General features: G+C 43.1%; 3 protein-coding genes across 21 annotated transcripts in view; all 3 read left to right on the forward strand.

Annotated features, from left to right (window-relative positions):
* si:ch211-285f17.1 (sickle tail protein homolog) overlaps positions 1-13,990 on the forward strand; it is a 102,859-nt gene extending 88,869 nt beyond the window's left edge. For 12 of the 19 annotated variants that reach the window (XM_047329766.1, XM_047329761.1, XM_047329763.1 and 9 more), the window contains 13 exons: positions 1,476-1,615; positions 1,798-1,973; positions 3,824-3,945; positions 4,567-4,714; positions 5,267-5,753; positions 5,976-6,174; positions 6,299-6,585; positions 6,876-7,031; positions 7,356-7,460; positions 8,823-8,903; positions 9,017-10,687; positions 11,195-11,326; positions 12,363-13,990. In XM_047329766.1, the coding sequence (XP_047185722.1) occupies positions 1,476-1,615; positions 1,798-1,973; positions 3,824-3,945; positions 4,567-4,714; positions 5,267-5,753; positions 5,976-6,174; positions 6,299-6,585; positions 6,876-7,031; positions 7,356-7,460; positions 8,823-8,903; positions 9,017-10,687; positions 11,195-11,326; positions 12,363-12,914 (4,256 nt within the window). In that variant the 3' untranslated portion in view covers positions 12,915-13,990. The remainder of the gene's footprint in view (positions 1-1,475; positions 1,616-1,797; positions 1,974-3,823; positions 3,946-4,566; positions 4,715-5,266; positions 5,754-5,975; positions 6,175-6,298; positions 6,586-6,875; positions 7,032-7,355; positions 7,461-8,822; positions 8,904-9,016; positions 10,688-11,194; positions 11,327-12,362) is intronic. The other 7 variants (XM_047329768.1, XM_047329762.1, XM_047329777.1 and 4 more) reach the window with 7 other exon arrangements.
* A 110-nt stretch (positions 13,991-14,100) lies between these two features.
* Positions 14,101-15,995, forward strand: si:dkey-96n2.3 (uracil nucleotide/cysteinyl leukotriene receptor). Its single transcript, XM_035618885.2, has 2 exons — positions 14,101-14,253; positions 15,020-15,995. The coding sequence occupies exon 2, from the start codon at positions 15,042-15,044 to the stop codon at positions 15,969-15,971; it is 930 nt and encodes a 309-aa protein (XP_035474778.1). The 5' UTR covers positions 14,101-14,253; positions 15,020-15,041; the 3' UTR covers positions 15,972-15,995.
* A 746-nt stretch (positions 15,996-16,741) lies between these two features.
* The window catches only part of nphp3 (nephronophthisis 3), a 34,152-nt gene continuing 24,812 nt past the window's right edge, over positions 16,742-26,081 (forward strand). The window contains exons 1-28 of the mRNA XM_035618598.2: positions 16,742-16,790; positions 17,151-17,547; positions 17,662-17,787; positions 17,874-18,024; positions 18,200-18,352; positions 18,580-18,713; positions 19,049-19,209; positions 19,312-19,468; positions 20,096-20,170; positions 20,277-20,447; positions 20,533-20,636; positions 20,787-20,901; positions 21,012-21,155; positions 21,241-21,338; positions 21,492-21,594; positions 21,721-21,803; positions 22,074-22,212; positions 22,454-22,618; positions 22,765-22,859; positions 22,954-23,076; positions 23,171-23,360; positions 23,564-23,805; positions 24,017-24,092; positions 24,183-24,310; positions 24,504-24,744; positions 24,825-24,950; positions 25,134-25,249; positions 25,356-25,520. Coding sequence (XP_035474491.2) covers positions 17,224-17,547; positions 17,662-17,787; positions 17,874-18,024; positions 18,200-18,352; positions 18,580-18,713; positions 19,049-19,209; positions 19,312-19,468; positions 20,096-20,170; positions 20,277-20,447; positions 20,533-20,636; positions 20,787-20,901; positions 21,012-21,155; positions 21,241-21,338; positions 21,492-21,594; positions 21,721-21,803; positions 22,074-22,212; positions 22,454-22,618; positions 22,765-22,859; positions 22,954-23,076; positions 23,171-23,360; positions 23,564-23,805; positions 24,017-24,092; positions 24,183-24,310; positions 24,504-24,744; positions 24,825-24,950; positions 25,134-25,249; positions 25,356-25,520 — 3,905 coding nt within the window. The 5' untranslated portion in view covers positions 16,742-16,790; positions 17,151-17,223. The remainder of the gene's footprint in view (positions 16,791-17,150; positions 17,548-17,661; positions 17,788-17,873; positions 18,025-18,199; positions 18,353-18,579; positions 18,714-19,048; positions 19,210-19,311; positions 19,469-20,095; positions 20,171-20,276; positions 20,448-20,532; positions 20,637-20,786; positions 20,902-21,011; positions 21,156-21,240; positions 21,339-21,491; positions 21,595-21,720; positions 21,804-22,073; positions 22,213-22,453; positions 22,619-22,764; positions 22,860-22,953; positions 23,077-23,170; positions 23,361-23,563; positions 23,806-24,016; positions 24,093-24,182; positions 24,311-24,503; positions 24,745-24,824; positions 24,951-25,133; positions 25,250-25,355; positions 25,521-26,081) is intronic.

Here is a 26,081-nt window from a genome sequence, read left to right on the forward strand (position 1 = left end):
ATAAAAAAAGATCTGCAGAGTGGCAAAGGGAAAACACAACACTGTATTGAGAGCTAATCCCATGTCTCGTGACAGATCTCATGTGTAGCGTTCAGGAGCATTAACCTGTCATGTTGTGCTTGAGCTGATCTTCAAAACATCAGAAAACTTTTTTTCTTCTTTTTTTTGCCATCCCATAAATGCTTCTTTATTGCCACCACAGGCTTTTGACGGACCTCGTGTCCCCGAGGCCCAAAACACAACCGGTAGTGTACATTGTAACCTGTACTTCAGGTCTAGGCAGCTGTCAGGTAGAATGTAAGGTAGACAGAGAGAATGGAGTGTTGGAATTATGAAGACAAAAGTTTGTTCTTTTTCTGCCCCAGTGCCTCAAGTGAGCTTAGATAACTCTGAACCTTCCCCAACCAGCTGTATTACTCACAAGCAAAGACACTAATTTCTTTATTGAATTCATATTTCTGGGGATAAAGGATTGGTATATGTATATACTGTATGTAAATATAAACAGATATAATATATTAACAAATATTGGTTTGGTTTTATTTAACCATGTTTTGAGATATCCGTGTTTGAGATTTATGCCTTAAACCCAATGAAGCTGAATGAAATTTTATGTTTAGTTCCCATGGCTTTGAGAAATGGCATTTTAAAAATTCAACACTTACATGTCTTGTCAGAACTTGGAACTTCTTTCTACCAATAAAAAGGTCCCCAAGAAAGCTGAAAAGTTTAAAATTTGTTCTTAGGGCTGGGGACAAATTGTTCTGATGCAATTTGTGTGAACTAACCCGTTAATGTTGAAATATTTTATCCGGGCCAATATGAGGAAATATAGGTTGAATCGACTTATTATTTATTAACTATATGACATTAACTGATATTAAATTGACTCAGAGGATCCCCCTCCAGTTAATTTAAGTCAAAACTCATGCTGGAGTTTCTTAAAGTAGATTGAATTGAATTATTGTTGTTGGCCATTTAGGGACCCTCAACCAAACCTCAAATATTAGCTCCCTCGGTTTCCATGGTTTCAACCGCTTCTTCATCTCTGGTCTTGACTGAAATGGCAAAATCAGTTGACATACATTTCTGGGGTGCAGCCAGTATGAATGTCCATATATATCTGCACTTAATGTGCAGGTAAAGTATGCCACAGAGAGTTACAGTAGTCATCATTACATATTAGGAACATTAAATAAGACCAGTGTGCTGCCAGAAAAAATGTGCATGCAGAGCATGTACAACCTCACTAATATTTGAAGAGTTGTGTCAGACAGGATGACGGAGTGAGGGTTTGGGAAACTCACATTATCGTCACTTTTGTGATTTGTTTGTTCAATAGTTTCAAGATCAATTCCTACTTTTGTGCAACAATAAAAGCTGTGACATCAGTGTTCTTAAGGTTTCAGCACGTAAATATAACTGAATATATTCTCGTTTTATGTATTACATGGGTCATATTCTTCCTGCTCCAGGTGGTTCCCCGGTCTTGGCTCCCAAAAGCAATGCAGCCCTGTCAGATAAGGGCTCAGCTCCTCTCAAAGTCAACGTGCTGCAGTTCAGGAAGAATGTTTCTGACCTCAGGGTGCAACTCCATCAGATGAGACAGCTGCAGGCAAGGCCTCTTTCTCCTTTTAATTATTTTAAAAGGTGGTACGTCTGTCCGGAGATCCACCTGTGCGCGTGCGTGTGAGCGCGCGTGCATCTGGGTGACATTTGAAAAGCTCAGTGTGTTGGTTTGCTAGTCCAGATGCTGCAATCTCTTATTCCAATGTGTGATTCCCACCCTCCCTTCAGCTCCAGAACCAGGAGGCATTGCGGGTTCAGCTGAAGCGGGCGGAGCAGGAAATCAGCGTTAAACTGGCAGAGGCCATGCGGCATCTAGAGGACCCAGTCCAGAGGCAGAGAGCGCTGGTAGAAGAGGACAGGCACAAGTACTTGGGACTTGAGGAGCATGTCCTTACACAACTCGGGTAAGGCTGTTGTTTTACTTTAGCTACAGTGGATATATGTGGTTTTATGCATTCATTGCTGAATGTTTATTGTTGATGGTTTTATCTCAATTCGTGAGAGTCCGGGATAAGCATTAGAGCTGATTCAATACACACACCCATGTAGCTCCTGTCTAAGTGCTTCCATTTATAGGAAATCCCCAAAAGGCTTCATTTTTTTATCAGCTCACCTGAGCCATTCATCCCTAAACTCTTTGACAAGCCAACGCCCTCCAAATTACACCCCGCAGGTTCATACAGGCAGGCAGTGCCTGCCTCCCAGAGACAGCAGTCTCAGAACAATGGACTCAATTGTAGAGTTATTATTCACTACCCTGCTCTTATTTTTGTTCACTTGCAGCATCATGCCGACAGGGAGCATTAGTTTTATTTAGATGTTTACGAGCGAGGTCTCGCTGGAGCTTGACTGTGCTGAACACATGCTCCAATAGACACAAGGATAGCAGATCACGCAGACTGCGAAATGAACAGGTGGAAGACGGCGGATTAAGCTCCATAGTTATCCTGGGTTTGTTATGAAATGGCAAAACACGGCTACTGCCACAAGTCTTGGTACAATTCTGAAACTAAGACCAACTATCGTATTGTGATGCAGGATGATGCAACTGCAGTGCTCCTAACACCTCTGCAGGTGCAGCCTGTGGCTCTCTCACAATCAACACAATAACACATTCATTTAAAGTTAGGACAAGCTATATATTTTGTGCATATTATCATAGTTTTGTCTTCCAACTACGCATGTCTTATTATTGGTCCAAGCACGATGGATGTAGACTTCCCCTGGCAGTCAGCTGTGTGAACAGTTTGGTAAGCTATTAAGCAACTATCAACTCAAGTCACATGTTTTGGATGCCGTACTTTAAGTTTTAGTCGGCAGTAAACAGTGATTATGTGAAAGAGAAATTGAAATCGCATGATGATTCCTCAAACAAATGCAAAAGTACTTTGTTGGAGTATCCATGAAGGAAATCCGGAGGTGTACACTATGAGACTTACTGTATCTGTTTTGGTTTGATACAAAAAGAAAATCTGTTTCCTTTGTCCTCAGCTGGAATTTCCCATCATCACTTCTATTACCAACAGGCCTTGACATAGCAGGGCATTTAGCACGCATACACCCTCTTGACTTTCCCACACCCTTTAAGGGACGTCTATAAAAAGGTTGTTTCTCGGGGGAACCTGGCCACAATGAAACACCATTTTAGTCCCTCTCTTGCAATCCCACACTGCACGAAATGTTGTCATTCAGCACATTTCCCTTTGGAGCAGTTTTTTTTTGTTTGTTTTTTTCGAGCACTGCTGTGGCTCTGAATCAGCTTGATATGGTTTCTCTGTGAGGAAGCGCTCCGTCGCAAATGAGCTCTCATTCAGTCTGTAAACATTTGTGGTTTCGGGAAGAGATCCAATCCAATCTAGTCCGAGCTATCTGGTTTAGACATAAAGGTGCAGTGTGCAGTGGAAAAGTTCTTAATTGTGGTTTATCCTTGGGCATTTTTGTTTTATTTTTCTGTTCTGCTCTCACCTTCGCCTAATCAATATCAGTGATGTTTAAGGTAAATGATTGTCTCCTGCCCCCTGGTGTTTGTTAAAAGTAATTAAACTTGAATTGTTATTTCTCCTGATCTCTTTTCCCCCACACAAAGGAAATGTACCCCAGAACAAAAATGTCAGTATATCTGGATAAAATTATTATTATTATTCACTCCATGCGGGTGGAAGAGACAGATGTTCTGTCCATTGGACTGAACTGATTTCTCTCAAGGTCTAAGTCATTTTGCCCTTTCCATTGTGCATGTTTTCTGTTTCTGCAGTGATCTGGAGCAGTATGTCGGCACCCTGCAGAAGGACTCACACAGAGTCGTGACCCTGAAGGATGTGGAAGACGGAGCGGTGACTCTGAGGAAGGTGGGAGAATCTCTGGCAGGGCTCAAAGGTAAGACGACAGAGAATACATTTACTACAAGAAACACTACTGTGCACAGTACAGTACTTAACTGTTTTCTGTTAAATCTCATATTTATTAATAACTTATGTGACAAACAAGACAATACTTAGTAGATGGCTTTTTCTAAGTTATTGTCTTGTGAATATAACAGAATGATGATTTGGTTTGGGTAATATTAGGGGTTCTTGGCTCTTGGTTAAAATCAATATTTTTGGGGGATATTTTCTGATATCAGTATAATGTATATAATGTCAAATGTATACAAAGACAGAGTAAAATAGTCAAACAAATTTTTAAAGCAATATACTGTGTTCCACTATTATGCGTGACTTGACGGGAGCTGTGTAGCTGAGCCAGTTAAGTGATTAATATGATGGATGTCCGACAGGCCGGACTCTCGTCTCGGGTTATGCAATAACTGTCCAATAATTGTAAATTTTATTTAATTGTCCAATAAATTGACATTTGGATAACTATTTAAATGTTTGTAATTTATCCCATTGAACAGTTATGGTGGGTCATAGTGACATAATGAGCTGGTAACCCTGTAAGTGAATATGAATTGTAGTGTCATGATTAAAAGTTATTCTGCGGTCTGTGTTTCATCAGGAGAGTTCCCGGCCCTGCAAACCAGGATGCGTGCTGTGCTCAGGGTGGAGGTCGAGGCCGTCAAGTTTTTGAAGGAGGAGCCTCATAAACTGGACAGCATGCTGAAAAGAGTCAAGAGCCTGACCGACACACTCAGCGGTCTGAAAAGGTAGAGAAAAAATGATGGGAAAAAAATGTAAAAGGAAATAAAGATGAGATAAAGCAGGGATCGGGAGAGGAGGTTGCTAGGGTATGGCGGCTGAGAGTGAGAGAGGGATGAAAACCGAGGGAAAAAAAGGCACTGAGCAGAGCTACACGCAGGGGTCTGTGATGTGGAAGATCGTATGATTTGATTATACCAGCAAACCGGACCTCGTCCTAGCAGAGAGGTCAGTCCGTGTGGACAGAGGGGTATGTCCAGCCTGATTTACTTCCATCGCCTTCACTGAACCGATAAGTGAATTAATTTGTTGGACACTGCACTTCATTTCCATTTTAATATGTCACACACTCCAAACTCCCTCTCGACATTCCTCTCTCTCTTTCTTTGACTCTCTTGTCTTTTATCTGAAACATGCCTGGTTACCAAACCACGGGACATTGCATTTGTCAATTTATCAAAAGAGTTTTGTGTTCCTTAAATCTGGATTTTAGAAATCAGCAAAACCATGAATTATTATGTTGGATGTTAAATTGATTCCTGTCATTTCCCTCTCTGCAGACATGCTACTGAGGGCTCCCAGAAGGCACCTGATCCTTCTGCCAATATCCCAGTGGACACGAGCCCTCCAGCAGCTGTGTCAGAGGCTCTTGCAGAAGCTCCCCCAGTGCCAGTTCAGCCGAGCTCCACCTCAGCCCCACTGGAACGCCAGAACTCCACCATCAGATCAGAGGTGATGCCATCCTCCCCGGTGGTCATTCATCATGTGCAGAGCTCCCGAGTCCAGATGCAGCAGTCCCAGCAGTCTGCAGCCTTGACAGCTCAGCCCAGTCCCCCGCTCACCCCCAGCCCCACTCAGGTTCCCAGTCCCAACCCGAGCAAGAGCCAAGGCAGGGAATCTCCCAAGGCTGCCTCCTTGGATCCACCAAGTCCCGTTCGTCACAAAAAGACCCACGAGAACCCAGTGAATAATGGCAACCAGGATCTTGTCATAGAGGAGTTGCAGAGCAGTAAAGAAAAGAGCAAGAGCAGAGCTATGTCCATAGAGGTATGCTAAGTTGCCTTGCCAGGGTCATATGGTTTTTAATTTGCTTTTAGTAAAGCTTTGGTGGTTTTCAATCTCTCCCATTAGCATCATAGAAATATCATAGCATTCAACTCCGGTTACCATAAATTGCCTTATTTTATTCTCATGTTGTATACTTTTGTTGTTGTCTTCCTCAGAAGCAGAAAACCTATTTATATTTTTGTTCTTCTCTGCAAATTGTAGGCAGCTGAGAAAGAGTGGGCAGAGAGGAGGCAGAACATGGGTCATTACAATGGAAAAGAGTTTGAGAAGATCCTCCAAGAAGCCCAAGCCAACATGATGAAGGGCATTCCCAGTCTCGGGGCAGATGAGAACCCAGCACTGCCGCCTGCTGCCAGTGGAGAACAAGCCGACACCCACATTCCTGAGGAGACACATTCAGGTACAAATATAACACAAATGTTACTTAATCACACAAATATGGACACGATTCGCTCTTTTTGGCTACATAAATAAATTTTAAAATATGTAATTCGATAACATTTAAATGATCTGTGTGACAAAAGAGCCCCGGTCTGAGCCAGACTCTGACAAATCAGCCAAAAAGGAGCCTGAGAAACTTCCAAAGCCTTTGATGGAGAAACCAGCCAAGCCGGCACTGGAGAGACCCTCCAAGACTGCCACCAAGCCCACGCCCACTGACAGTTTCACCAGGCAAGGGTCCGAGAAGTCCAGCAAGTCCCCACCACCACCTCCTCCGAGGAAGACCTTCCCCAGCTCGAGCTCAGGCATGACCACCACACGCTCTGGTGAGGTGGTCTACACCAGCAGGAAAGAGTCCGTCTCCCCTCAGGTCAGTCAGGTCGGAGGCTGCCCCGTGGAATGCGTCCAAGCAGCAGCAACAGCTTTTTGAGATTTTAAAAAGAATAGAAGAGGGAAATTTAGCTATTTACAATACATGCACATTTTTCACTGTTATTGTCATATTTTTTAGAAGGGCAAAGACATGAGAGTGATGTCAATCTTCTCTTCAAACACCCAGCTCTCGACTCCACAATTGCGATATCTTAACCTTTGACAAACCTTGCTCTGTGACTTGGAAAAGTAATCGCTGAATAATTTCTCTCCCGTCACTTCTTGCAGGAGGGTGAAGAAGAGGGCCCACCTCCCACACCACAACCCAAGCCCACCAAGGTTCCACCAGAGACCAAGCCAAAGCCCGCTACCCCTCCCCCTGTTACTACTTCTGCCTCCAGAGAAGAGGAGGATGAAGGAGACAGGATCATGGCAGAGCTCCAGGTTAGACGCACATGTACACTCACAAAGCACTTGCACAAACACTGCCCCAAACACATGAACAACCACACACAGTCAGTGGCTCTACAAAGGTTTCCTTGATTTTGCATTGTGGGGGTGGGTTGCCTGTCATTTCTTCCCCTGGTGGCTGACTTCCTCAGAAGTGGCAAAGGATGTTCACTGACAGCTGCCAAAAGAGTTTGATTTTGAATACAACGTTGTCACGATTTTGGGTTTTATAGTTGTGGCTGTGGTGAAGTTACTCAAACTCCTTCCCTCCCCAAAATCCTTTTCTCCATTCCCCCCTCACTTCTCTTCACTCTTTAGGTTTTCCAGAAGTGCACAGTTAAGGATGTAGGGGTGAAAAATTCGGTAGAGCCGCAAATCAGAGAATTAAGACCAGGGGCCTTGTTGCCCCTCAAAGAGAAAAAGGTAAAATATAAGTCGTCCTGCAGCTGCCCAGCTAACCTGCCTGTCTCTGCCAACTGTCTCATATAATCGATGGCTGTATCTTAACCCTTCGGCAACTTTTGCACCCTGGCTTTGGTCTCAAGAGAAACCTGTAACAACTGTCTCCAAATCCTCCTTTCTCTGCTGCCTCATTTTCCTTTCCTCTCTCGACTCTGTCGGATATCACAGCTTGAATTTTCGGGATTAAGTCTGCATAAAATGAAGCCTCTGTTAAGACGCTGTGTCTTTTGTGTGTGTGGACAGGACAATGATGGGGTTTTTTTTGCCACTGATTTAATTATAACTTGTCTTTTTCCAAAAATCAATAAAAACCTCGGCACTGTATTCCACAGGCAATTAAATCGTCTTGTGTCTTTCTTTAATGACATGTCTTCATACAAAACCAACAGAACAAATCTTAAATGATAATTGAGAGAGAATCTCTCTCAGTTAAAACTCACATTGTAGACACAATCTGATTTTGCAGACTTGGTTCACTTGAGGTCCGCCTGGCCACTTTGCATGCTCCTCTCCCATCACTTATACTTTCCTGAGGAATTACTTTTCTGTTTCTCTTTGTCTTTGCACAACTTTACTTCAGTTTGCTTTCCCAGCTTCACACCTATGTTACCAGTACAGCCCTAAATATTTTGTTGACATTAAGGTAAAACACTACATTGATTTACTTCTCATGTGACAAAGAGGAGAGGTACAATATGTTCAAGTGCAAGCTCTTTTATTATTTGTAATTTGTAATTTGTAATTTGTAATAACTATACAACAAATTGGAGTTATACTGAGAGGTGGTGAGACAGTAGATACTGTAAATAATAAAACATTAAAGATTGCACCTTTTACAGGCAATTTGCACAGATTATAGCCCAACTTATTTTACTCATGTGAAAGTCTTTTGCCTATCAGGATGTATTATAGATAGGAAAGGGCTCTCGAAAGTTTCAGTTTCTAGAAACAAATAAAATCAAAATGCAGTATTATAAACATTTGCATGAGCAAAAAAGGTAAAGCTGAGTAACTTGGTTGTTGTAAAAAGCGGCTTAAATATTTTTAGCTTTATAAAAGTTAAATGTATTTATTTGCCCTGCGTGCATTTTGATACAACACATCTACATCAGAATAGCGTGTAAAAGCAATACAGTATGACACTGTAGTAAATCTGAGCAGTACATACCGTAAATATTTTTGCGTAGTCATGTACAATTTAAATATCCAATGCAGTTTTGGCATCGAGAATGCGACCGCAATCAAGTGTGTCAGTTCAGTTAATTCACAGCAACCTGGCACACAAGTTGCACAGTAATATTATTCCCTCACGCACTGTCCTAGCAGAGCTCAGAGCCCAGTCGAGAGGATAAAGTTCCAGACACAGATGAAAACGGAAATACTACTGTGCGACAGACCCAAGGGGTACGTTTGCCTCTTAGTTATTATTGACGCTATATTCATGCATATTTTGTGTATATTCTAAAATGTTAATGTTTGCGAAATGATGACTATCTGATTTAATTTCACGATCACAGGTCATATACTATGTGACTGGCCAGATTCCAAAAGATCATCCACCCCTGTCAGGAACAGAGGAGACCCCCGAACACCAAGAGCCCACGCAGCCTCCAACACAGGTGTCAAATGTCAATGTTAATGACAATTCTCCAAGCCAGGAACAGCAGCAGCAGCAGCAGCAGCAGCAGCAGCAGCCACAGTCTCCACCACCCAAATCTCCCCCACCTTTAACACCTCCACCTATATCTCCTAAGCCTGTGGGACTCAATGGATTTAAACTGCCAAAGAAGTCAGTTAAACGCTCTGAATCCTTGAAGACCAGGTTAGAAATGGAAAAGGGAAAGATGCTCAACAAAATGAACACTGAAAAGAAAAGTAAAATCAACCAGGAGCATGTGTATTCCAGTAAGAATATAATACCTGACCCTATGGAAACAACGACAACCAGCACCGTAAGGCAGACAGCTAAAATTTCTGTTGCCCCAAATAAAAAGGCTCAGAGTGAGGGCAGTGATCCACCTAAAGCACACTTTGAGGATGATGGCGAGGGGGCAGGTCTTAGTCCTGATCTACCTGGAGAAGAGGCACCTCCACCCCCTGACAACATAGCATTTATGATCACTAACACCAAGGTTCAGGCCCTGTCTTGTGGAGAGTACCAAGAACTGGTCAATGCCAAGAAGGGAGGTGTCAAGACAGATACTGTAGGTGGTGCCACCACAGACGGTCCCACTGTGCCACAGGATAACGGCTTCAACAAGAGGCCCGTCATCATCATTTTTGATGAGCCCTTAGACATCCGTTCAGCTTACAAACGTCTGTCCACCATATTTGAAAGTGAGGAGGAACTGGACAGGATGCTGGCACAAGAGCGCATTGACGAGGAGAGCGAGGAGTCAGACACCGAGAGGAGTGGTTGGCTGCAGCTAAAAGCTGGAGGGACCAAAATTGTCGATGACAAGAAGGTCAGCTTTTCACAGGGTACCGCGGACCATGTCAGCTTATCGTCCTCATCTTCGTCTTCAATACCTGAACTCATGGACAGCGGAGTAAACTTGGAGTCAAACGAAGACGCCAAGCCGGACAGCAAGAAGAAGTTCAAGTTTAAGTTCCCTAAGAAACAGCTGGCTGCACTGACCCAGGCAATTCGCAGTGGTACCAAGTCAGGCAAGAAGACTCTACAGGTTGTTGTGTATGAAGATGAGGAGGAATCAGATGGCACTGTCAGGCAGCACAAAGAAGCAAAGAGATTTGAGATTGCGCGTTCAAAGTCCACAGCAGACACACCCAAGGTAGCGAGTTCAGCTGTGCAGAAGAGGCAAAACTCGGACTCCCACGGCAGGACAGACGAGATCCGGAAGAACACCTACAAGACACTGGACAGTCTAGAGCAGACCATCAAACAACTGGAGACCACTATTAGTGAGATGGGACCACGCTCCCCTGAGGAGCCAGTCTCTAAAGAGGAGGCTAAAGCAGGGAATGGGAAAAGCTCAGATGGAGGAGGACTACAGAGATCTTCCTCTCTCCCTACCTCCAGAGGGTCAGGCCCTAGGGCACCCAGCAAAAAACCATTGCAGCAGAAGACTAAACCTCAGCTCCTTCCTCGCCCTGTAGTCATTCCTACTACTATCACTGCCACCGCTCCAACCACCACTGTGCCCAGTGCCCCCAGCACCGTACAACAGGTCTCTCTCTAGCTCTTTTTGCTCCAGGAGGCTTTGGGTGCTTCTCCTTCATTTTCCAACCTACCCTTCCCTCCAAACCTAACCACTGAAATTACAGAATCACTAATCCACTCCACAGGTGCTTGGAAACGTCCCCCGTGGCTTCCTCCCTCTGTGAAATCATGGTGACATGATTGGCGGTGGCATTTTGCAGTGTTCCTGGTTCCCACCTGTCTCTTTCAGTTCATTGCTAAAACTCAGCAAGTGGCAAACTCATCATCAAAGACAGTCTCATGAAGATTTAGCTCTGATACATCACTTATTCTTGACTGCATGTACTATGTATATAGACTTTTGAGGTTTGTGTTTCCACGGGGTGCATGATCTTTCACTTCGGTGTTGATTGTTGAGGTGTTAAATGAATATTTCTTTTGACCTGTTAGTGCCTTGATTTTTCATTCTTCCTGTATGGTGTGTTTTTTCTTTCTTTTGTTTTATTTTTTGTTTTTCGTTTGGATCCCCCTGCAGAACACCAGTGTCGCTTCCCCTACTAGTCGGATGCCCGTCCCTTTGACTGCGAAGTCCAGGCAGTCGCCGGGTACTACTGACAAAGCAGGAAAACAGCAAAAACTGCAGGACGCTCAGAGGCAGTTCCGACAGGTAGTTTTACTGTAGGGCCTTACCAGAGACTAGAGGAAACTACCATGTAGGGACTCGAAAACATGAGGCATGTATTATAAGGGGGGAAATGACTACCAAAGCTGTGAGATTTCAAGTGTTTTATAACTCATTAAAAAAATAAAGTCGCCACAATGGCGACTGTGGATCTGTTAATGTTTCTCTCGAGTCTGCTCTGACAAGATGGCATGTTTGACTCTTGACTGTTACCCCATAACATCACTGTACTGTATGCTTCTGCATGTCCACACTGCTCATGGTTTTCACTGTGTTGGTGACTTAACAAAAAAAGGACCAAAATGGCAAAGAAAAGTGGAATCCTACCATCTGAGTTGTCATCTCATCTCCGATTCCCATCACAGCTGAGTTCCTAAACAGTGTTTGCGAAATCCCAGGATGCTTATGGCTATGTAAAAAATGCAAACCTTAATGACTTTTCGGCTATGCTCCTCCCTCCTCACAATGCACTTCTGCTTAAACCCAACATTGCTGCATAGCTTCTTAACATCACTGCGATGTATTTCCTTACCCTCAAGACCTCGGCCCAACTCACCATCTTGCAACGTTGGTTTCAGTGGAACACTGGCACACATTTTCCCTGTCTGCTCGCACTCTTGGAACTCCTAGCCCTGTCATCTAATCCTCTCCAGCTGCCTCTGTGCAGCTTTGCCTTCTGAACTCTCCCCCACAGCCCCGTCACAAAACCTAACAACTCCTCTAACACACAGGCAATCTGTGGAGATGCCCTTCCTGTCTGCCATTGCACTGTCTAACCTTTGCAGTTCTGTTTTTTGGTAACATGTCAGTTCAGTGTGTCTCCCCTTTCATGTAACCTAGTGAAAACAGCTTCTGTTGTTTTTGGTGTCTTTTAGTTGTGTCTTAGTAATATTGATGTTTGTTAGTGTTTCTTTGTGTATAACTTGTAGTTCAATTTAACATCGTCTTGCCTTTTATATGTATTATTTGACCAGATTTCTATTTTGACAACCAGTATCTGTTTTGGCATCTCTGTTTGCAGGCTAACGGAAGTGCTAAAAGAGTGGGAGGGGATCATAAAACTACTTCCCCTACTGTACCCATCTCTAAAATCCCTGCTTTTTATCCTAGCTCTACTAAAGGCAGTTCCCAGTCTGCACAAAACTCAGATACTACTAATCCCATTAATCCTTCCTCTTCTTCCTCCTCCTCTTCCTCCTCCTCCTCCTCCTCCTCCTCTTTGACAAAGTCCTCCATCCTGTCCTCTCACACTCCCCGTTCCAGTACCCTGCCCTCCTCCCACATCCCCTCCTTGTCTAATGGATCCCTCAAACTCCCCACGCCCTCACAGCACACAGGTAAAGCTCTCTCGTTCTCCTCACAGACTCAGAATGGCCGAGTGCACTCCTCCTCCTCTTCATTCTCCTCCTCATCCTCCTCCTCCTCCCCCTCCCCTCTGTCGCCCACACCTTTGGGCCCAGGTGGAAAGAGCATCCGCACCATACACACCCCCAGCTTCACCAGCTACAGGTCCCACAACGGCAGCAGCGGCAAATCCTGCATCCCAACAGCTACATCAGCTAAGGACACTTAGCCCCATTGTCGCCCCTCTGGTTTTACTGCATAGCAGGTAGACATGGTCATGTTTTATTTTAGATAGTTGTGGTTTGTTGTTATTTTCCTATTTTTTGAAACTTTTTTGTAAAAGTATTAAGTGATGCACTCCCGAAATTCATGTTTCATTTGACACTGGCATTCTCATACCGATGCTTTTATCTCCTTTGAGTTGCATTTTGGATCATGCTTACTTGGACTTTGATTCTCTCTTGAAGATGCTCTTTCAAAAGATATTACAATGGAACTAAAAAAAACAACTTTTTCCACTCTGTAGTTGAAGTGGAAGGTTTTTGTGGTGTTGAGAATCTATTTTTCTTGCTGTAGCTATGAATAGGGAATATCCAGTTGACGTACAATCACGAAGTACCATGTAAAAATTGTGTTTTATTTTTCAAACCAGAGATTGAATAACCATAGTATATTTAATGTCTATATTTCTTGTGTTGCCAGACATTCGGCAGTCTTGTAAATGCCTTTTAAGAATGTATACGAAATGTATACAAACATTCTAGTCAAACTCATTATGAACGTCTGTTTTCTGAGAGTATTTTCTTATTTTCTCTGCCAATTTCTTTTACAGATATATATATACACAACTGGTATCAACTTTTCATTTTTGTGTGCCTCTCTGCCAAAGTTGTACAATAACTCACTTCAAGCCTAGCCCAGTCACAAGATTTAGGGGAATTTACATGCACTCTCTTGGTTGAAGTGTTGACCTGCTGGTCTTGGTTTGTTAACTTAACATGTATTGTTGTCTAAATGTAAACTGTACTAAAAGCAAAGTAATGAATCCATTCTCCCATGTGTACATATGCTTCTACTAAGGAAATAAGTAGTTTTGTTAACATACCAAAGTTTATTTGTATGCATGCCTTTCAAATACTTTAGGAGAGTGGTGTAAAAGAAGAATAATGTTTGCACAGATAGATTTTGTAAATATTTGGTTTTCTCCTCCTTTTTTGTAAAGCTTTAAATCATACTATAAGAGCAATGTGGTAAAGATAAAAAACTGTGTTGGAGTAGGAAAAATAAAGAATTGCATGCTTGTAAGGGTTTCATCCTTTATTTTTTCGTGTTTCTGGTTTCCTGTGTTAAACATTCTATCTATAGTCTATGTGTCTGTGGTTATGTGCGCATGCGTGTGTGCATCTATTGCATTAGTGTTTGTATAAATATGAAAGTGGAAAGGCGCCACAGCAAAAAGCAGCTCTCACTTCCACTTAACTTGTCTCTTATTGTCACACACCTAATTTCTACTGATATTAAATATATAGTATAGTGGCCTTTTCCATTCTCTGCCTCTACAATTACAGGTAAGAATATGATTCATGATAATTGACACAGTGTTGAGGATTGTATGCCCAAAATTTGCTTATTTAAGATGATGTTAAAGAACCAAAAAAATGTGACGCTTAAACTTCTAATAATTATAACGCATGTAGCACCATTTTGTACATTTTAGTGTTTAAATTACATAAAATGTGTTTTTTTTTATGAACTACCACAGAGCACTTAAAGTCATCCTTTGTAAATCATTTGAACTCAAAATCTCTAGCCATAAAGTGACGTTTATGGTAGTGTCAAGACATTTAATTCAGTGTTCTTGATAGAGGATTTGTCAATGTAAGTTAAGGCTAATTACAACTAACAAATATTGTTTACCGTGAAAAGGGGAAATACATTTTTACAAATGTATCCCACTTCATTAAAAAAACATAATGATTTATGTAATGCAACTCTGAATCCCCCCCACACACTTTTTTAACCCAATTGAAATCATTTAAAAATGATAAACATGTTTTTAATCTCTTGAAAGTTTTCACTGTAGTTAATAATATTTTGGTGTCTTCCGCAACACTGGGTGCTCTGAAAGTCTTGCAAGGACACTTCCTGTTTCTAATAAGCCTCACACGATAAAGCTTGTGGGCTGATTGTCACATGCACACCAGGCATTCTTACATTCGTTATGATAATAACAATGTATGATTTGGTGAATCATCAAAAGATGCTCCGGCTGCAGGCTGTCATTGCTGTCAATCACCATAACTGGTTCTTTGTGTCTATTATGTGCTGCACCAGGCTGATCCACTACACATCGACCATGAATATCTCTGATGAGGTCTTCTACAGCAGTGACCAAGAGAACATTGTCTTTTCTATATTTTACATCCTGATTTTCATTGTTGCTGTGCCCGGGAACACTTTGGCTCTGTGGGCCTTCTTTCACCAGGACAACACGTCTCCATCAACAGTTTTCCTGAGGCACCTTTCTGTGGCAGACATTTCTTATATCCTCATTTTACCCATGCGTATAGTTTACCACCTGTCTGACAGCCACTGGCCCTTTGGACATGTCCTCTGTGAACTATCCGGCTTCCTCTTTTACCTAAACATGTACTGTAGCCTCTACTTGATGAGCCTGATCAGCCTGGACAGATTTCTAGCTGTGGTTTTACCTATAAAATCACTGTCAGTTAGGAAGGCTAAGTACGCAAAGGTAGCCGTTGGTATTCTGTGGGTGACAGTTATTGTGTCCATGAGTCCGACACTTTTTTCCATTGTGAATGTGACCAGCAGTTCATCTGGCATCTGCAAGAAGCTGTATTTAGAAAACACATCACCTAAGGCTTTGGTTTCAACTGTTGTGGCATTTGTTATTCCCCTCACCACTGTTGTGGTTTCCTACATACTGATTCTGTTGAAACTGAGAACACTCAAACAACAAAGGGAACGGCCAGTGAAAGATAAAGCCATGAGAATGATCATTCTCGTTGTGATGAACTTCCTTTTTGCATTTGTACCCTACCATGTGAGCCGCGTGATCTATATTGAAGTTCACAGTCACGGCAGTCTGACTGCAGCAAGCCGCCAGTCACTGGGAAGAGCCAATCAGATAACATCTGCGCTCACCTGTGTCAGTGGAGTGCTGGACCCTGTCATGTACTTCTTCCTGAACCAAGCATACAGGAAGAAATTGCTCCAGCTATTCTGTAAAAATAAAGAGATGACGAATGAGCAACACTCATCATGAAGACAATAAATATTTTCAAACAAACTGTCCCCTTTTTTGATATTTTTAGCGATAGCAGTCGGCTGCGGTTTAACACATTAAGCAATCAAAGATACTGCACAAATAAAATGTATTTTTTTCTATTCATCTACCAGGAACCATCTTAAATTTCAAATTCTGAGTAATAATGGTGGTCAGAGATTGTGTGTTGGTAGGTCACTCACTTTTGTGAATTTACCAGCATTCGTTTTTTCTCTCCTTTTCTGTAAGTTGTTGTGAGATTTGTCATGATTGTTACATACTACTGTAACTTCAGCTACAAAGCACATCAAATGTTTTTCAAAAGACACTGATTGTCACTATAGTTGTCTTTCAATTTTTAATTTGCTCAACTTCCACCTATACCTTCACCTTAAATGAAGGCTGCTCCTGCTGTTCCTATGAAATAGTTTTTTCATTTTAATTTGAGTTAGTCTATTTCATTAAATACAAGACTAGTCCAATTCAAAGAACCACAACCTTCACATGTCATATTCTTTAGAGCCTTTCCTTTAATTGTAGGTTTTTGGAACAATCAGGCTACCGTACTTAATTGTGTTTGAGAACTTGCTTTTGTTGCTTGTAAGTGTAGAAATTCCTTGTCATAATAAATATAAATGCTATGCCATTGCATCATAATAAGTAAAGTATTTTTTATCAATCATTTTGAGAGTTCACAAGGACGAATTGAAATAGTACCAATAAAAAAAATCGACTTTTACCCATTTTGACTTCTACAAGCACCCGTATTATCGACTTGTTACCAAGGCAGCCAGGAAGAAGCTGTGAAGGGAGCGGACGGTGGGTGTATTCTTATTTTTTTTCTTACCCATATTCATGTCTTTTCACCAAGACTTTTGAGTCTTAGTGAACCTTCTGTCGAAGTAACAATATGAACAGGTTATTCCTCTTTCCCTTCCTTTAGTCTTTACACCAGTAAATATCTGTTCGAGCGTTATGAAAAGCGATTTCTGTACAGTTACGCTAACGTAAGCTAACAAAGTACAACTGTGGTTAATAACTTTACTGGATAAGTAAGAATAAATACCCTGGTCACTGCAAACGAGTGTGGTTTGAGGTGTTGCTTTTAATTAAGGGGAGCTGGCGTCGTGCCTGTGACTATTCACTGACTAGCGCTTCTTTTTTGCGTTTATGACACAGCTCGGGGGGAAACAGAAATGGTATCACGATCGTCTCCCACAGCCTGAGGCTGAGTGCCCTTTAGGCTCCCGCCATGGGCACCGCATCCTCTTTGGTCAGCCCAGGAGAAGTGATCGAGGATGGGTACGGGGGTGAAGGCGGGGAAGCCTGTGAGATTCCGGTGGAGGTGAAACCCAAAGCCCGACTCCTGCGCAGCTCCTTTCGCAGAGGACCTCGGGTGATCGGGGCCAGTTTCAAGTCCACGGGCTCTGTGGATCTAGAGTATGCCGCGGAGTACGAGAGGCTCCGCAAAGAGTATGAAATCTTCCGCGTCAGCAAGAATAACGAGATATCATCCATGCAGAAGAAGGAGGCCAAACTGGACGAGGAGAACAAGAGGCTGAGAGCTGAGCTACAGGTGAGATGGAGAGACTACCATCTTATTATAATGAAAAGTCATTGGCTACAACATCTAAGGTTTGTGAATCTTTTTTTTTTAATGATGGTGTTTCCATCTTCAATGTGACAACAGGCTCTGCAGAAAACCTACCAGAAGATCCTCAGAGAAAAAGAGAGTGCTCTTGAGGCTAAGTACCAAGCGATGGAGAGGGCTGCCACTTTTGAGCACGACAGGGACAAAGTAAAACGACAGTTTAAGGTAAACCACATCACGTGTCGCCGTACAACGCTCTCTCCAGTGATCGTGATCGCAGACCCTAACATGCTGGTTTACATGACCATCAGATTTTCCGTGAGACGAAAGAGAAGGAGATTCAGGATCTCCTGCGGGCCAAAAGGGACTTGGAGGCCAAACTGCAGCAGTTGCAGGCCCAGGGCATCCAAGTGTACGACCCGAATGATTCTGACTCAGATGACAACCAGACCACTGTTACTGGTAAGACCCAGAAATCCACAGTGTCGGGGGCCCTTTTCTATGTTTCATTCACCAGCAATCAATCTGTTCAGCATTTTATTTTCTGTTTAGGGACATAAAGACATATATCTTTGTATATGATGAAATATAAAATCAACAACAACATTGTTTTAAATTATACACTATGTGTCTTCAGCTGCAGGGCCACAATGTGAGTACTGGACTGGTGGTGTGCTGGGAAGTGAGCCCTCTATGGGCAGCATGATGCAGTTGCAGCAGACCTTCCGGGGACCAGAGTTTGCACACAGTTTGATAGATGTGGAGGGACCCTTTGCAAATGTGAGCAGAGGTAAGTAAACTTTTCGGCAGGGCAGAAGTGGCCAAACATACCCCGTGGTCATCTTGGCTGCTATTACAGTGGGAAAAGGATTCTGCTTCCCTTGAATGTCTACATTGCCTGCACAGCATGATATCTCATTGGTGTATGTTTATGTTTCCATCACGTATAGCTTCTGATGTACACTTGGCTATTCACTTGTTTGCTTGTACACTTTCCCACGTGTCTGTCTTTGGCAGATGACTGGGATGCTGCAGTGGCCAGTTTGCTCCAGGTCTCCCCTCACGTGCCCCAGGCCTTATGGAGTAACACGGTGCGCTGCTACTTAATATTTACCCAAGAGACCAAAGCTGAGCTGGACATCTTTATTAAGGTTGGTCAGACTGACACTGAACTCTGTTTTCACAGAATATAGTAGCATCATGTCTTTCAGCTGTTAGAGTTTCCTGAACATAACAAAAAGTAACTCAGGAGCAGGACTTTAGTAAGAACAGTTAAACTTGCATGTTGTTCTTCAATGGAAGAGACGAAACAATCAATGTGGCTATTGACGGCAATATCAATCTGATGAATTTGGTTGATTGACTAGGCTAAATGTCAGAATTCTGAAAAATAAAGAGAGTTTATCTGGTTCTGAATGCCACTTTCGTCAATAACTACCATTAATCTCTGTCTGGGGAAACATGTGCTTGATGTTTTGATTTACAGATACACTCTCCTGTGTTACGGAGAATGTGCGAGGGTCTGGGCCATTTCTACCTGAACGTCTGCTACCCAGCTGAAAGTGCTGCGTTGTATGCTGTCGAGCGCAAGCAGGAGATTGAGAGGAGCTCTGTGTGTGTGCTTCTCCTCAAATCTACTGTCACTAGGTACAGGATGTCCTATAGGATATCCCCACGCAATGAAGAATCTACATTGATTCCATCACTTATATGTATATCAATTTAAATGTGCCATTAATGTGTGTGTAGCTCTGCGCTGGAAGATTGTGAGGAGGCTTTCGTGAAGAATCCAGATGGCCATCCACTGGTGCTGTACCTAAGGACTGAAGACAGTCACAGTTTGACTGGACCCACCCGGCAACTGCTAGAACGGGTCAATGCTGCAGACAAGGCGGCTAAAATCAAGGTGAGGTATGCGTGCTGTATATTAAATGAACAAGGCAAAACAAGGATGGGATGGAGGAGATATTTTGCAAGTTAGATGAAAGCCGAAATTTGACCATGTTAACCATAATAGCCGTCTATTCAAAATGCTGTGAAAGTGCCTTCTACAAATGTTTTTAGTCTCTAAATGATTTGTGATAAACAGCCTTTATTATCTTGGATGGATTCTTAAAGGTACGGTAAGCGATTCTAAAGCAATACACCGTTTGTAAAAATCAGCAAATATTTCCTCACGCTCCGCTAGCTGTCGGTTCCATGTGTGTTTTTCCGGCGCAGCCCTAGGTCTGTAAATCGAAAAACTGAAAAATGGTGCTGACACCTTAAGAGACGTGCTAGCGAATGGTGCTACGACGAGTGCAGTAACATCATCAACGACAACAAAGAGAGAGACAAACTTTTCCCAGAGGCGCTCTTTTTTAGTTGCCCTTGTTGCAGAGTTGCACACAATCTCACACAATATTTCACAGCTTTACCACACGATTAACTGTCAAAAAGCTGTTTTTGTGCCTCTAAAGCTGATAGTCTGTGTTTTCCTGGTTGCTAGATGCCACAAAGTGCTTGTTGTGATCTCTTTTGAACTTTAACCCAGGTGGTGGATCACAGTGGTTCTGCAGAGGAAGGGGCTGACCTAATTTATGCTCAGTTAGAGAAAGTCATCAAACAGGTACAGAAAGTGATCCGTTACCTCAGGCTATTTATCGACCCACAATGAATTCTCACGTCCCTCACAACAACCATCTATACTTTATGATTCCACCGTTTCCTTACAGGAGTTGCTGGGCCTTGAAGGAGCAGATGTTGACTCTAAGGACTCAGGGATAGAGGAGGGGCGCGAGGAAGACTCTGGAGATGTGCTGTGGGACCTGCATGATGAACAGGAACAGATTGAGTCTTATCAGCAGGCCTGTGGCAGCACCACCTCTCAGTTAGGTTTCCAGAAGGTAAGGCCAATCATCTCTGCTTGCCAATCTAATCATATCTTAATTTCACGTCTCTCTTATAGTCTTTGTTGTTTCCTCCACTCAGTACATAGATCGTTTGAATGACATGATAGCTGCTCCCCCTCCCACCCCTCCTCTACTAGTGTCTGGTGGTCCAGGCTCAGGGAAATCTCTCCTGCTCTCAAAATGGTGAGAAGTTAACTGATTCAGTTTAGTCTAATGTGTCATCCTGCTTGTGAATTCTTCTCGTTTCAAACAAACCACTGTCTTTCAAATTTTCCTGGTGTGAAGTTGAACATATTATGTTTACTTAGCTTATTGTTCTTTAATCTTTTTCAGGATCGAGCTACAGCAGAAGCAGTCGCCCAACACCTTGTTCCTTTATCATTTCGTTGGTCGCCCGCTTTCCACGAGCTCAGAGCCGGTTCTTATAATCAAACGCCTCACAGTCAAAGTAAGGAGCCTCTGTCATTGGCTTGCTTCAAGTATCTGTCAGACAGGGATATCCCTCCGTCTTGTTTAATAACCAAGGGATGCGTTGTTTGTTTTTCTGTTGTTACATAGCTGCTGCAGCATTTTTGGTCCATTTCGGGCTTGTCCATGGAGCCCAGTAAGATCTTGGAGGAGTTTCCCCGCTGGCTCGAAAGGCTCTCGGCACGCCATCAAGGGAACATCATCATCATCATTGACTCCATTGACCAAATACAGGTACAACAAGCCCACTCTCTTTAACCCAGACTCGACAGTCACAGGAATTTTCTTGTAAATCTATCGTTTATCTTCTTTTACCTAGCAAGCGGAAAGACACATGAAGTGGCTGATCGACCCGCTACCTGTCAACGTAAGAGTGGTGGTGTCTGTCAATGTTGAGACGTGTCCACAGGCTTGGAGGTAGGACCCCCTGCACCAAATAATAAATAAATATACAAGTCTATTTATATGTTTTACTCTGGTTTCTATTTATTTATTTCCTGTGCAGGAATATACACTTTAGATATGCTTCTCTAGCATTGCCATTTCTAACAGTAACCCTTTACGATTTAGGTTGTGGCCCACGCTCCACTTGGATCCTTTAAGTCCCAGAGAAGTCAGGAGTGTTGTCAATGCAGAATGCCAGAGCATTGACTTCAAACTTACTAAGGACCAGGTCAGTAATCGTCCCACCATTTACTTTTTATAAAAAGCTGAAGCGATTTCAGACTGCATAAATGCATGTTTTGAAATTGTGGGAAGACACTTGGAATCAGTGGCAGTTGTCATTTCTTTGTTCCAGGAGAAGAAGCTGGACAGGCACTGTCGCTCTGCATCGACCTGCAATACACTGTACGTCACACTTTTGGCAAGGATGATCATCAGGTTAGCCAACTCTGGTTTCCCATTCTAAAAAGATCACTCTTCAGAGACACATTCTCTTATCTTCCCCTACAGTATGGTCAAATCACAGATACGGCTATAAAACTCACAACTATTTGGCCTTGGCCTACATTATGATGACATAATTATTTGTAAACACTGGTCTAGCATATGGTTATAGCTGTTTTTTGGTGTGCCCCTCTTTAAATGTTTGGCTACGTGTGATTTAACTTGGGTTGACTCGATCATGTCGTGTGTTTTGTTGCCGCCCAGCGGTAGATCGTGTTGGTCACAGGAGAAAAGCGTGGAGCAGTTTCTGCAGTGTCAGGACACCATGTCACTCTACCGCCTGGCGCTCCAGACGACGCTGGGCTCCCTCAGTACAGACAGAGAGCGACACGTTATGAGAGAGGTGACCTGTCTCTCTGCAAAATAACAATAACGTCTCTCTGTTTGAATGGAGTTTCTTCATTTTATTTCATTTAATGAAATTATGACAAATTAATGGGTTTGCTGCAAACCTATTTTTTGTTTCTTCTGATTAGTGAGAAATATCCATTTGGTTTCATTTGGCCTCACTTTTTTGTCCTTCTTTCCCTTTTTTCTCTGTGTACGTTGAATAACATGTGCTTTTCTTTTTCTTCTCTCCCCAGATACTGTGCCTTGTATGTGCCAGCCATAACGGAGTGAGTGAATCAGAAGTGCTAGACCTTTTCCCAGAGCTAGACCTACCTGTTCTGTCCTCTATGCTGTACCGCCTGAACCGACTCTGCATCGTAACCCTCCGTTGTGGGCTCGTCAGGTTCCAACATTTGCAGGTAATTATTCTCCTTGGCCAGCAAAAATATACAGCACAAAATTATTAAAGACAAAAAAGCATAAAAGATTTATAGTAATGCTGGGACACAAAATGTATCAGTAAACAGTTCTAAGGTTTTTGTCCTTCCCTGTGACTGTCTTACAGGCTTGGGAAGCTGTGAGGTTGGAGTTCCTGGGCGGAGGAAGCAGCTCTGCTACCTACAGAGAGAAACTCATCCGTTACTTCACCCAACAACTCAGGTGCTTCAGAGTGGCTCCCCTCTCTTCATGCAACAAACCTCACATGTCAGTACGACTCATGTTGTTGGGTGTGTGAATTTGTGTGTATGTCTAGCCAGGACCGTGTGACCTGGCGTGTTGCAGATGAGCTTCCCTGGCTGCTCCAGCAGCAGGAGGACAGGACTAAACTGCAGCTCAGCCTCTTGAACCTCTTTGTCTCCCAAAATCTCTACAAGAGGTAGAAAACATGCGTACAGACACACACAAGCTGACATCACGAGGCTTGTCACACTTGTTCAGGTGTTGTCTTACACGTTGTTTTCATTTTCCAGGGGTCATTTCTCGGAGCTGCTGGCCTACTGGCAGTATGTGGGCAAAGACAAAAGCTCCATGGCCAGTGAGTACTTTGACTCCCTGAAACACTATGAAAAGAGCTGTGAGAGTGAAGACAGCATGACCAAGCTGGCAAACCTGTATGAGACCTTGGGCCGTTTCCTCAAAGACCTGGGCCTTCCAAGTCAGGTAGATTAATATGGTTGTAATATTTTGAAGACTCTTGGCTTTTGATTAACCAAAGGAATCCATGTTTAATGTTACTGCACAGACTTATCTGCATTGTTCTTAACCGCAATGTGGGCCAAAATAATTTTGTGTATATTATTTTCAGATAGGAAAGTGCACAAGTTCACAATTACATATATGTTTCCGTCTGTCTGCTTGTCAAGGCTGTGGCCCCTTTACAAAGGTCCCTTGAGATCAGGGAGACGGCCCTGGATCCGGACCATCCCAGCGTAGCACGCTCCCTGCACCAGCTGGCCGGGGTCTATGTCCAGTGGAAGAAGTATGGCAATGCTGAGCAGCTGTACAAGCAGGCCCTGGAGATAAGTGAGAACGCCTATGGCGCTGAGCACGCCAGCGTGGCACGAGAGCTGGAGTCACTCGCCATGCTCTATCAGAAACAAAACAAGTAAATGAGATTCTCTATAATTTTTGTTCTTGTAGTATAGATTATTGGTTGTTCCAGCCTCAAAATCTTTACATAAAGGCGTCCCACCTGTGTGGACAATCCTACCACCTTATTAAATGTGAAGCAATAACTAAAAAACTTAATGAAACTCAATCATGATTGAATTAAAATGACACGTTTAATGGCTCACATCTGGTACTTTTACAACCAGGTATGAACAAGCAGAAAAACTCAGGAAGCGGTCGGTCAAGATACGTCAGAAAACTGCTCGCCAGAAAGGTCATATGGTGAGCAGATTTTTCCGACAGCCACATGTGCAGTCATTCTCACTTCATTCAATCGGTTACGTGTTTTGTTTGGTTTACTCATCATTTCAGTATGGCTTCACCATGTTGAGGCGCAGAGCCCTACAGCTGGAAGAGCTGACCCTGGGGAAAGACTCCGCTGACTGCGCCAAGACGCTCAACGAACTTGGTGTCCTGTACTACCTCCAGAACAACTTGGAGTAAGGCACACGTGTTACAGCTGGCACACATGTACAAAGACATTTTACACTCTTGTAATTAATGATTGAATACACAGTTCCAGGCTGATTCAAAGGGCACATCACCTTTTTTGCGGAGAAACTTGACACTAGTAGTTTGTTTCTTGTAATACAGTTTAGAACTTCTAATATCTCTTTTCTTTGCTCTCACCAGCGCAGCCAAGGTGTTTCTCACCCGCTCTCTGGAGATGCGTCAGCGTGTCCTCGGTCCGGATCACCCAGACTGTGCTCAGTCCCTCAACAACCTGGCCGCGCTGCACACTGAGAGGCGTGAATGTGAGACAGCCGAGGACATGTATGAGAGAGCGCTGGACATCCGCAAGAAAGCATTGTCTCCGGACCACCCCTCGCTGGCATACACACTCAAGCACCTAGCCATGCTCTATAAACGCAGAGTGAGACACTTGTGCCTGCTGAAACTTTTGAGTTGTTTGTTGAATGTGAGTGTGATTTTAAAGATGTGTGTTTTGTACAGGGGAAGTTAGAGAAGGCTGCGCCACTGTATGAGCTGTCTCTGGAAATCAGGGAAAAAAGTTTCGGGCCCAAACACCCGAGTGTGGCCACGGCACTGGTCAACCTGGCTGTGATTTACTGCCAACTGGTGAGTTGTTTTCCATGTTCCTTTTGTGTGTACCTCATACTCCAGACTTTTATATTTTTGTACATCATTTGTACATGTTAAGTTTGCTAAGTGTTTTATTTTAATGTCTGTTATGACCACGTGTAGCCATATGTTTTGTCCTATAGAGCCAAGCTAATTGTGAATTGTCTTTGTCCCTGTCAGAAGAAGCACAGCGATGCCTTGCCTCTTTACGAAAGAGCACTGAAAGTGTACGAAGACAGTTTGGGGCGCTCACATCCACGAGTCGGAGAGACCCTAAAGAACCTGGCTTTGCTAAGGTAAGTGGTATTTGGTCAATCAAAAGTAAGACAAATAATGTTTCTACTTTGAATAACTTCTTCATATCTTTCTCTTGTTGTGTTTTTTATTATTATTTGTAAATAGCTACGAAGAGGGTGACTTTGAGAAGGCAGCGGAGCTTTACAAGCGTGCAATGGAGATTAAAGAGGCAGAGCCATCACTAGTGTGTGGAAATGCCCCTTCCCGTCATTCCTCCAGTGGTGACACATTTAGTCTGAGGGGACCTGCTCCCCTCCCACATGCCCTAAGGTGACTGTGTTCAGTCACGAATTCCGCAGTAAAGGCTGCTGTCAACAGCTGTAACTATCATAGAGTCGCATCAATATAAAATCGAATGGTTTTGCTAAAAGGGAACCATGAAGGTCAAACTGTGACAGTCGTCTGGATGGAGTTTTTGGGGTTTGATCCACTACATGCCAGCAGGATTAGGAAGTCTGCCATATTAATCTGTGAAACCTGTGAGTTTGCCAAAAAGTATTTATTAATATTTCTAACATAATCATGTGTAAGTAACTTTTAACTCTTATTAAATCAGTCCGTTCAAGGTCCTCGAACTGGATCTGGAAGGCTCTTTAACCAGAGGAGTGATTAGACTATTGAAGTCAAGTGTGCTAACCACTCCCCCGGTGCAGCTGGAAGTGCTCTCCTGAACCACCTCCACCCTCACATTCCTATTTACATAAACCCACTGTGTAAATTGTCAAAAGAAAACCACAGATTCTTTTGCTGGCTTAAAATCACTCCAGGGGTTGCACATTCTAATCTAAAATATGATTATTGAGACTAGACACAATTGTGAAGTTGATATTT

Source organism: Scophthalmus maximus, chromosome 21 (genome assembly GCF_022379125.1).
Source record: "Scophthalmus maximus strain ysfricsl-2021 chromosome 21, ASM2237912v1, whole genome shotgun sequence".
Classification (NCBI taxonomy): domain Eukaryota; kingdom Metazoa; phylum Chordata; class Actinopteri; order Pleuronectiformes; family Scophthalmidae; genus Scophthalmus; species Scophthalmus maximus.